Raw genomic sequence first — 12,045 nt, 5'->3', positions numbered from 1 at the left:
AATGTAATTCTAAGCTATGTTTTAGGGTGGGTGCATGCCACTTGGGGATTTTAATTCCCTGAATTATGAATAACAAAATGAAGCATCATTACTTCCTTATTTTATATGTAAATTTCTTTGCTGAAAAGCATACCAGACTGTATCTACTGAATTGATAAAATGCTTTGGGATTTTGACCAGAATGTTGTGTTTTTTCAGTAAAGAAAAACAGTAGGATGTACATTTAAATGGGCTTTTGGTGTTTTATCAGAGAGAAGGTGAACAGAGCCTGAGAGACCATCTAGAACAGGAGCTCAGGGTGTGGGTGGGATGGCATGTGCTGATAGGCTGCTAGTCTGGTCTGGTGCCATTCAGTTCATCACCTCATTGTGGTCACATCCTAAAGACATGGCATGGCATCTTAATTCATGTGCTCTTACAACTTGAGTCTCCTGTTAAAAAGAAAATTAGGTGGAGCGTCCTAGGGTCAGGTGGAGTAATGTCCGTTGATGTCTCTTTAGGACGACGTTCTAACTGTGATCCGCAGAGTGGATGAAAACTGGGCTGAAGGCATGCTGGCAGACAAAATAGGAATATTCCCAATTTCATATGTTGAGGTGAGTCAGTGTGTGGAAGCATCAATCGTGTTAGTATTCTGCTTAGCAGACCAGTCTTAAGTGTGCAGGGTGAGCATTCAGAAGTCCTCATGATCATTTCTCAGTATACACAGGCATTGCCTCACTGTTGGACACCTTAAGTGATACAATGTTGCATGTCCCTTTCCTTGGATAAAACTAGGGAACAAAGAAAGACAAAAACCTAGTCTACTTAAGGAAAAAAAAAAGCCCTCATAGCAGAAAGCCCCAGGAATGCCCCTGTTCTAGATTGTGGGATGGAATTCCTCCATCCTGCCCTACAGCTCCTGAGGACCAGGGGACTATGAGATGTTTGAGCTCGTACTTTGTCCCCTATTAAGAGCGTTGGCGTGTCTGTCAAGTGGGACCCTGAGCTGCCTGCAGCCTCTGTGTTCCATCTGCAGGTTTGGAGTCAGAGGCTGGTGAGGTCCTGACTAAGGTGGGAGATGCGTGTATCTGTGTGTTTATGTGCCGCACGTCAGAACTCAAACACTGATTTGCAGGGTAGCCTCCAGTCAATATTAAATAAGCGATGAACTGCCCACACTTCATCCCAGCAGCCACTTAGCCACCCTCCCCACTTTAATCAGCTTTATTCAGAAACATGTGACCAATCCGATTCAGCAAAGTCTCTTTAGGAGTATGTATAAAGTAATATGTTGTATTAAAGAATAAATGAACTAAATTAAAAACGAACTAGGAAGTTATAATTTACAGTAGGCCTTATAACATCATGGGCTTCCCTGGTGGCTCACATGGTAAACCTGCAGTGCGGGAGACCCGGGTTCAGTCCCTGGGTCGGGAAGATCCCCTGGAGAAGGAAATGGCAACCCACTGCAGTATTCTTGCCTGGAGAATCCCATGGACAGAGGAGCCTGGCGGGGTACAGTCCATGGGGTCGCAAAGAGTCGGACACGACTAACAACTTCACTTTCACTTTATAACATCATATATAATAAAGTTTCATGTCCTTTAGTCATAACAATTTCATACAAAAAACAAAGGAGTATTTATATATAGTTATGACTGATTTACATTGTTGTATGGCAGAAACCAACACAAAATTGTAAGCAATTTTCCATCAATTAAAAAATAAACAAAATTAAAAAAAAAAATTTAATGCCAAAACAAAGTTTCAGAGACTGAAACGAACACCAGCCCAGACAACCCTGCAAGGTTAGCTGAGATCCCAGAAGGCTTCTGAGAAGAAGTGAGTTCTTACGATGTCTCTGTGGTGGGTAGATAGCGCTTTACCAAGAAAATGGAAACGGTGCCTTTTTACAGCAGAAAGGACACTCACGCAGGATGACCAGCGTGTGCACAGGACAGAAAGTAAGAGGCACATAGGCTGTTTGGGAAATTGAAGGTAATTCTGTTTTTAAGATGTTAACGCATGTATGACATCTTATGACATCATGGCATCTGGTCCCATCACTTCATGGGAAATAGATGGGAAGACAGTGGAAACAGTGTCAGACTTTATTTTTTTGGGCTCCAAAATCACTGCTGATGGTGATTGCAGCCATGAAATTAAAAGACACTTACTCCTTGGAAGGAAGGTTATGGCCAACCTAGATAGCATATTTAAAAGCAGAGACATTACTTTGCCAACAAAAGTACGTCTAGTCAAGGCTATGGTTTTTCCAGTGGTCATGTATGGATGTGAGAGTTGGACGGTGAAGAAAGCTGAGTGCCGAAGAATTGATGCTTTTGAACTGTGGTGTTGGAGAAGACTCTTGAGAGTCCCTTGGACTGCAAGGAGATCCAATCAATCCATCCTAAAAGAGATCAATCCTGAGTGTTCATTGGAAGGTCTGATGTTGAAGCTGAAACTCCAATACTTTGGCCACCTCATGCGAAGGGTTGACTCATTGGAAAAGACCCTAATGCTGGGTAGGATTGGGGGCGGGAGGAGAAGGGGACGACAGAGGATGAGATGGTTGGATGGCATCGCCGACTCAATGGACATGGGTTTGGGTAGACTCCGGGAGTTGGTGATGGACAGAGAGGCCTGGCGTGCTGCAATTCATGGGGTTGCAAAGAGTCGGACACGACTGAGCGACTGAACTGAACTGAACTGAACGCATGTATCTTAAGCCTGTAACAAAGTAATAACCACATCACTTTTGTTCCTGCCTTTTCACCTGAGGCATTTGTTTTGACATGATCCTGAGAACAAAAATGACAAATTGTGTCATTAGAGCCAGCATTCAGGCTCCCCCATAGACAGTGAGATGGCCCACGTTTTCATAAAAAATTACTTCAACTACCATATAACCATGGAAAGGTAATTCAGATTGTGTACACACCTTGAGTTTTATTCATATCCTTTAAACGTTCCTGTTTATTACATCTTTTTTCCTTCTTTGGAAGTAAAGAACAGAGGAAATTCTCAGCTCTCAGGTAATCCTTCCTGTACATTATTTACGTATTCTAACTGTGGTGATGGAAAGTTACATGTGTTTCTGGGTATTTGGATGGTTATTGTCGGGAACGTGAGTACACGAGCTTAGTAATAAGAGCCTGTCTTCACCTGTATGAGCTGAGCTACAAGCCAGCACTTGGCGTGCAAGTGCTGGCCTCCACAGCAGGCAGGTGTGCAAGAGGACTGCCGTGCTTTTGTTACCCGGTGGGTGTAGAATTGCGTGATGGGCATGAATGATCCACCCACAGCAAACCCAGAGTCACTGAGAGTCACTTGAGTCATGGGGATTATTTACTCTGACTTCAGTTGGGAAGATAAACGTCTGCCCAGGTAGAAAGTACTTGCATTCTCCTGCCTCTTGATTTTACAAGAGTAGTTTCCTCATTTGAACCGTGGTTTGGCCAGTTGAGACGAGTGAACAGATCGTCTGTCTTGGGGGGAGGGTGGGGACTGTTAGCTTGTCTTTGATGTCTGGCCATTGGATGGACATTCCTGGCACCTGGATATTGGCATGGGGTTCAGCCTTTAGGGGAGGAGGTGGGTAGATTTCAGTAGCAACCTACAAAATTCAACTGTTAAGTAAAGCACAGGTGGCTTAAAGTAGAGGGCAGCCTCACATGGAGTGAAGCCAGCTAGTGTTGGGAATCACAAACTGGGGCTCTTTCCCGAGTAATGTCTTTCTCTTGCTCCATAAACCCCTTCACGGCTCAGACTGTCTGCGCTGTAAAAACCGACAATGTTACAGAAACCCAGTTGTAAATTACTTTTTTACACCTTGTAGACACACATTTAGGTCTCCACCGTGTTAGGTACTTCTGGTTTTTGCACGGTGCTGCCCCAGACTTACCCCTGAAGATCAAGAAGGTGCGTGTGATGATGTGTCTCAGGGGCCTGACTCCGCTGTATCCTGTGCACCGCGGTCCAGAGCTCAGGTCAGACGTGACCCAGAGGACAGCCCCACAGTCCCTTAAGGGCCCCAGTGTCCCATCTCATGAGGAAGTCAGCTCAGAGCCAAGTCCCCAGAGCAGCAGCCGGGCTGTCACAGCCTCATCGGCAGGGCTGGAAGAGATGCCCGTGGGCGGGACTTGCCCGTGGCAGCAGCTCTGATCAGGATGGCCTGGGGTAGGGGGGCAGGCCTGCAGCAGGATCTTGGGCTCGAGTCGGGAGCTCAGCATCAGCAGTGGGTGAGGAGAGAGCTGAGTGGGGAACCCAGGGCGTTAGAGGCACTGCTGGGGTGCTGTCCCCTCCCCTGTGACCCCCCACCCCTCCCTCCGTCTCCTGTCTCAATCCCACCCACCTCTGGCACCAGGGCTGTGTATCCTGCTCCTGACCTGTGTCACAGGAGGTGACAAATGACCTCTGACTAAAGTACCAGAATCTTCAGGGTTTGAACAGAGGAGAGTCTGGTGGGAGGTGAGTAGGAAGAGAATGGCCATGTGAATGTCCTCGAATTCCGCCCCTCAGGTCTCTGTAAAAAGGAGGGGTCTTTGCCTTGATCACCTCATACCCTGCCTGGAGACTGGCCCATCGGAGCCTTGAGGCTGTGTATTCTGTTGTTTGGATGGATCTCCCTGGACATTGGAAACTGAGAAGGAAGGAAGATAGACATTCCCTGGGGAAACCCAGGGGACTCTTGGAGAAACCACATCAAGATGTGTGTAAAAGGCTGTGTTTGTCAAGGACTGAATGTGGTTTCAGAAGAAGCCAGTAGCTTGATACCTTCTTTGTTCAGAAATACTAGGCTCCTCCAAAACCGCATGGAAGATTTTAACACTCTCATTAATTCAGAGCTGACTCACTCACATTTCAGGGTCATTTGGACAAAGATGACATGATTCTTAGCATGCCAAAAGTTGGGATGAAGTAAGTGCTAAATATGGCATTTTGGACGATACTCAAACATTGTTGTGTATTGTGGGCTTATGAGCTGTACATTTTTATTAAGTCTAGTCATTCATATAAACTATCACTCAGCTTTTCCAACAAAAAAAAAATTGTTTAGCAACTCTGCTACAGCTGGAATGTAAAAGTGAAGGTGGCGTGAAGTGGGCATGGCCTGTTGGACTGCAGTCTTGTTCTGTGGTTAGTGCTGGCGGGGGGCGGGGTGGTGTGTATGGCGGGGGCTGTATCCCTCAGTTAGATCTCTGCCCGGTGACCCCTCTGCGTCCAGAGTGATTCTTCCTCTCCAGCTGCCCTGCCTCACACACAGGGTGCTATGGTCCTGGAAGAACTTGGACTCTGAGCCCAGAGGCCAGGATTCCAGTGTTGGCTGGACCAGCGGTTGTGGAGTGCCTTGTGTCCTCATCTGTAAAACAGAGCCACGGGGTGAGCTGGTCTAGTAGTGCTGTGCACTGCCTGCACCTGTGAGAGGTGTGTGTGCTGGGGGTAACTACAGCCGTCACCACCACGCTTGTAATTTCTGAAATGCACCGCACAGTGTCCCCTGTCTGTGTCTCCTCTGTGGATGTTGCCCTCTGCCCTGTGCACCCCTTGGTGGAACTTGAGCTTGTGGGTCCAATGTCTTTTCCTCTGGTTCACCTGGGCTCCCGTGCACAGCACTACTCCTGGTCGCCTCACTAAATGCTGGTTGAGTGGGCAGCCTAAGGACCTTGTGAGCCGACACCAGAAACGAACTGGATTTAGATGTTGCTGACATTCACCTCTTTCAGCTAGAACTGCCATTTTGTTGTCGAGTTATCTTAGTGTTACATTCGGACATCACCATCCTCAAAGCACAGAGTCTCTCCAGTGACTTCTGGAAGTTCTTGGGTTTGTTTGTTTGTTTGTTTGTTTAATGAAGCTGGATGAGTTCTTGGTTATGCCTAGTTTAGAATTTTCCAGACTAAGGTAACAGTACTGACACCCTGTGCATTAGATCCTGGAGCCTCTCCAGGTTATCTCCCTGATTGTTTCTGAGATGAATTCTCACCTGCTTGGTACTATTCCTTTGGCCCACTTTGAGCAGAAGTATGGTGGCCTCATTGTTAAGAATCCTCGTTTTTCTAAAGTAACTTTATGGAGTTATCAGTGACACACAATAAACCATGCATATTGAAGGTGTAATGACTAGGTGTTGTTTGTTGTTTTCAACTTTCAGAATCAGCCTGTAGCAAATCTTGGGAGATACTTCTGTGGCCAGAGAACAGAAGTGTGTCATCAGCTCTGATTACGGAAAACCACATGTGTATCTCCAGGAGCATAGGTGCGGCTTTCAGGGGAGTGAGAGCTGTGGACGTAGGGGCTTGGGAAACGTCATCTGTGTTCCAGGGAGTTACACGTGGAGGTTTAGGTACAGAGTTTGAATTTGCCAAGGTGCCCCTCAGAGGAGCTAAGAGCATGGTTCACTTTACTCCTTCACCTAGAGTCTTTGCCCTAGAGATTGAGAGCCAAGGATCAGAGCCATTGGCTTTGATCTCTCAGTCAGAGAGAGCAGCAGACTGAATGATATAAAAGGATGTTCTGTCATTCATATTTAAGGGTGTATTCTTTTCCTTTCAGATGCAAAAGTGAAATGTTCAATTCATTGAAATCATTTTTTTAAAACTAGAAGTGTAGGAGAATTGGGGAGAAGTTGTAAAGAGAATTACTATATTGTTTGGCTTCCCCAATACCCCTTCAATTCTGAAGTAATTTTTATAAAATTGTTGGAAAGTCAGGAAGACAGTCGATTGTCATACTTTCTCCTTCAGTTTTGAGGTAAATTAATTTTTATAAATGCAGTTCAGAGATAGTGTTTAGGAATCAATGAGGGAGACTTACTCCATGCCCAGCCTCATACATTCATTCATCTCCAAGTCTCATTGGCTGAGTGCGCCAGTCCTGCTTTCACTAGTGTCTTCAGCCCCGTGGGCTCTGTCTGTGCTCATGGTTCTCATATCTTCTGAGTGTTGTCAGGTTGGGGTAAGCAATAGTGGCATTTTGTTTTACCACAATGGCAGAAATGAGAGCTAGGACTCTGAAGTTCTCAGGGCAGATTGGCTCTGGACGCCAGGAAAAACCCTGCTCACTGTGGACAGCTGGAGGCAACCTGCCCAGACCTACTCAGAAAAAAAGGAAATTAGGCCAGGGTTTACTTGGCAGTTTACGCTCCATCTATTACGCAGCAGCCTCTTTCCCATTTAAGAGTTTCCTTTTGTTTTCTGTGAGGAAAACCCTCCAACAGCTGAGATTCTAAAGATGGGCTAACGTTTATTTATTTCTCGCTGCATGAGCGGGCAGTTTCATAGAACATAAACACGCTAGCGTCCTGTCGAGCCTGGAGCAGAGGCCAAGTGAATGACCAGCTGGTGTCTAATGTATGCAGTGCTTTTCCCCAGGAGTCCACTAGTTCTTTAGCCTGGCTGTATCCCCCTGGGCCGTCAATAAGCTGGTCCCTTGGAATTTCTGTCTTTACAGCTCATCAGGGATGTTTCTTTGTCCATGTGTCTGTGGAAACTCATCTCTCTTCGGGGTCCTGATGGAAACTTTCTCAGGAAGCTGTTCTTTCCTGATTCTCCTTTGGAAACAAAACACAAAGTCCTTGCGTCAGACTTCCCCGGTTGCAGCTTGTCCATTCTTACAGCCTGGCTTGTGCCTAGAGGGTAGTGATGTGTGTACCGGATTCCATGTTTTCCTGGGAGCCTCACTGTACATGAAGAATACTGCTAATCATTTTATTTCTATGATATAATCATATTCCAGAGGAGTTGGGAAGAAATAACTCTTAGGCCCATCACATGTCATTTTGGTAAATATGCTTTCATTCTTGTTCTGTGTGCTTTAATGACAGTACATGTCTGATTCTGCCTTTCTCTACACAATTGCAGTGCTACTCTCCATCAGTTTTTGTGACTGTGAAATAAGAATTCCGGGAGCTACACTGTAGTTTAGTTATTTTTCCATTTTTAAAATAAGTTAAACGTCTTGTTTGGGGACACCCATCCAGTAACTGAGAGATGATTTGTGGTGTTTCTCCAACAGCCTGGGTCTGCCCTAGACCCCTGCCTTGCTGTTGCCTCCAAACTCATGTGCTTAGGCTTCCTAAGGCTGGCACACAGTCACTATGATCGTCAAGCTTCACTTTAGAAGTGTTGAGGACATTTTGATATTTTATCAAGAATAATGACAGCTTTTCAAGTTTGAACACCCAGAAGGTTGATTTTCAAAAGTGATGAAATATTCAACAACTTCAGATTACTGAGGCTGCCTTTTTTAAGAGAGAAATCATACCTTAATCAAAACCACCATATTTTAAGGCCTTAAATTTTGTCATTTGAAATTCTTAGTACATTGTTACATACATACTAAATTTGGTAGTGACTGTGGCTTTCTATTAAGCAAGGGTTGAGGCCTGTCCTGTGTCCTGAGAGAGACAGAATGAGAGTGTGCCCTGTTCTGCACATGTGTGTGGTCTATTTCACCTTAATTGTGAAGCCCCTGGGGACAGGCCCCTGTGGTGAAGTTGATGAGCTTCAGAAACTGTGTCAGGAGCTGTGGAGCAGCCGCCCTGATGGCAGCAACGTGGCCAGTTTCCTGCCTCATGGTTGTGTGAACAAACGTTTCTCTGCAGGTGGGAAGGAAGACGGAAGTCCCACACCCCCGTGCAGCTTTGGGGCCCAGCCCCTCTGGCCCTCCTGGTGTGGTCGCTGTTGGGGTCTCTCGTCTTGGGGGTGGCTCTCCCTGGGCTGGGCCACACCTGTGTACGTGCTTTCCATTTCAGGTGTGCACTCCCGGGCTCCCCTTCCTGTCAGAGGGGGCAGCCTCTCGCCTTCCGCAGGCTGTTCCCTTGTCTGCACACCCCTCTCTCTTTCCTTTCCTGCCAGCATTCCCAGCGCTGGCTCCCTCAGTCCCTGTGGTCATCACCCTCCTGACTGCTGGCTGTGTCCCCTCTGCTCTCCTCTTGCTTTGTTCTGTCAGTGCTGGCGACACCTGCCATGATGCTTCCTTCTTCCTTTCCTTGTAAGAGTTACCACCACGGCCACCGCCCCTGTCTCCTGCCTCCTTGGTCTCCAGGGCAGCGGCTGGGGGTCTTCTTCTCACCCTCCTGGCCCTGTGTCTTCTCTGAGTTTCCTGCCCCTGCAGAGACCCCAGCTGGCAATACCTACAGGGCTTCCACGCTTGGCTTGCAGAGTGCGTGCGTGTGTGCTAAGTCACTTCGGTCATGTCTGATTCTTTCTAACCCCGTGGACTGTAGCCCACCAGGCTCCTCTGTCCATGGAATTCTCCAGGCAAGAATACTGAGTGGATTTCCATTTCCTGCTCCAGGGGATCTTCCCAACCTAGGGATCGAAGTTAAGTCTCCTAAGACTGCTGCAGATTGCTTTTGTTTCAATTGTTGTTCAGATGGAAAAGTCAGGATATTTTACAGAAGCTTAAGTGTTTAGCTTGCTAGGCTTGTGACAGTCGCTCAGAGAACACAGGGGCAGGGGGATGTCTCCTCCAGGTTTGACTGCAGTCATTGTAGACCTGAGGTCTCGGCCTCTGTGTTCTCTGAAGGGGTCTTTGTGTTCTGGGTTGAGAAAAGGCATTTGTACATTGCATGTACGTAAAACTCTCTAGATCGTCAAGTCCAGCTTTGTGTGATGTCTGACAAATAGAAGACACACGTGGTGACGGGACAGGTGGAGGGCAGGCTGGGTCTCAGGTCACGTGAGAGCAGGCGCGTCTGTGTGTCGCGTCATTGTGGCGATGCGTGTTCCCCTGCCCCTGGGTACGCAGGACGGGGGTTCCCGCCCTGGTTCATGAGGAGACTGAAACCGGGACGTTTGAACGGCCCCCAGGACTACTCAGCTGGGGAGGGCAGAGACCCGAGTCCCCCTGGGCCTTTCACCTCCGGGCTCGGAGCTTGGATTTCTGGAGAGTACTCTCCTCAAGCTTCCTGAACGAAAATTCTTTCAGGGTTTTGATGGCGTGCTCCCCGCTCTTCATCCCTTGCATCTCAAAATCAGAAACCTGAAAAAGAGCATTCCAGAACCTTCCAGTGTATTTATTTTCTGACAGCCAGGCCCACCAGAGGGAAGACAGTTAACATGCGCTCAGAGCTGAGGGGCTGGGGCTTCCCCCTCCTGACTGGATGTGAGGCCAGTCCCAGAGAGCCCTTCCCGGTCCTGTGGCACACGGGGCTTACGGTGCTGTGTGCCCAGCCAGCTGTGCCAGCTCAGGACATGGCAGAGCTGCCACGTGGGGTGGGGACCGTTGAGGTCCTTCCTGTCCCACATGTTCCTTGTGTTCAGTGAACCTTAGGAGGTGCCCCCTGAGCCTCCTGTGCATCTTGGGGGCCACTCACGCTGTGCCTGTCTCAGCTTGGATGCAGGGCAGGTGTCCGGTGCACAGTGGGTGGCAAAACTCGTACAAAAAAAGAATGTGCCTATCTCAGAAACTTTCATGTTGATTACATGCCATAGTGGTGATATCTGGGGTATATTAAATAAAACGCAGTATTAATTTTACCTGCTGCTTTTTATTCTTTAAAATGGGGCTACTGGAAAATTTCATGCCACACCTGCAGCTACCGTTCCGCTTCTCTGGGTAGTGCTGGTCTAGAGGCCGCCCCCCCTCCCCACTGCATCCCTATGATGGTTCTGGGACACCAGTGTTTTTATTCTTTCAGCAGATCTGTACAGACGTCTAAATGGAGCTGCTACCTGGGGAAGGCTTTTTCGGACCGGTTTGAAGACACTCCTGAGTAACCCTTTCAGTCTGCTGTTTATTCCTCTGTTCTGGGGAAATCTTATTTTATGAATAAACACTAAGCTTACTTTTGTATTTAGATCATCCAGAAACAAAAGCCTTGTTACGCAAATTGCAGAGAACAATGAAAAACTGACTGAACATACAAACTCCCCATTGCCACTGTGAAAGCACCTTGCAGAGGACTGTAATGTGAGGCAGACACTTTCATTTCTGCTTCAAGGAGGCTGAGGTGTGAATTCCCACCACACAGCATCGTCCCTGGGGACGGGCACTGGCCTGGCAGTGCAGCAGAGGGGTCTCTGTTGAGACTCTCACTTGTGAAGGTGGGTTTTCCGAGCTGGCAGGAAAGGATGGGGTTATGTAAATTTCTGGGCCACATGGAAGGAAGAATGCTCTGTCCCTGTCTCTGTCTTTACACAAAACAAAATGTCCACGTGGTTAAAGCACCCAGACAGACAAAGGGAGGAAGCATAAATACACTGGGAGAAAAGTGATTTTATTTGTAAAAAATAATTGCAGAAAAAGAAGATTTTTGAAGTATGATGTTAGCTTAAGATACCATAATGGAAAGGATGAATAAATTTGCACACCCAAGAAATATTTATGTATGACAAATATATATCAAGTTAAAAGCTAAATTGGAACATTTCTAACTCGTGGATATATGTTGTTGTTCAGTTGTTAAGTTGTGTCTGATTCTTTGAGACCCCATGGACTGCAGCACACCAGGCTTCCCTGTCCTTCACCATCTCCCAGAGTTTGCTCAGATGCATGTTCATTGAGTCGGTAATGTCATCCAACCATCCCATCCTCTGTCGTCCCCTTCTCCTCTTGCCCTCAATCTTTCCCACCATCAGAGTCTTTTCCAGTGAGTCAGTTCTTCGCATCAGGTGGCCAAAGGATTGGAGCTTCAGTTTTAGCATCAATCCTTTCAGTAAATATTCAGGGTTGATTTCCTTTAGGATTGACTGGTTTGATCTCCTTGCAGTCCAAGGGACTCTCAAGAGTCTTCTCCAGTACCACGGTTTGAAGGCATCAGTTCTTTTATGGTCAACCTTCTTTATGGTCCAACCCTCACATCCATACATACCTACTGGAAAAACCATGGCTTTGACTATACCGACCTTTGTCAGTAAAATGATATCTTTGCTTTTTAATACAATATCTAGGTTTGCCCTAGCTTTTCTTCCAAGGAGGATATATATACTCTTGTATATGTATATATATATATACATGCATATATAGTATTCAAATATATTAAAGAAAGATTTATATGCTATATAAAGAGAACTCATAAATGTATAAGAAAAATACCAACTCAAAAGAAAAATGGAT

The 12,045-nt window shown here is 46.7% G+C and overlaps 1 protein-coding gene across 7 annotated transcripts in view; it reads left to right on the top strand.

Moving 5' to 3' along the window:
- The window catches only part of SH3RF1 (SH3 domain containing ring finger 1), a 156,506-nt gene that overhangs the window by 107,678 nt on the left and 36,783 nt on the right, over window positions 1–12,045 (top strand). For all 7 annotated transcript variants that reach the window (XM_081495013.1, XM_081495002.1, XM_081494981.1 and 4 more), the window contains exon 4: window positions 501–596. In XM_081495013.1, coding sequence (XP_081351139.1) covers window positions 501–596 — 96 coding nt within the window. The remainder of the gene's footprint in view (window positions 1–500; window positions 597–12,045) is intronic.

Source organism: Giraffa tippelskirchi, chromosome 1, assembly GCF_054371585.1.
Source record: "Giraffa tippelskirchi isolate mGirTip1 chromosome 1, T2T-mGirTip1v1.2.pri, whole genome shotgun sequence".
Taxonomy (NCBI): domain Eukaryota; kingdom Metazoa; phylum Chordata; class Mammalia; order Artiodactyla; family Giraffidae; genus Giraffa; species Giraffa tippelskirchi.
The sequence above is the reverse complement of the archived record's forward strand: the minus strand, read 5'-3'. Positions and strand labels throughout refer to the sequence as shown.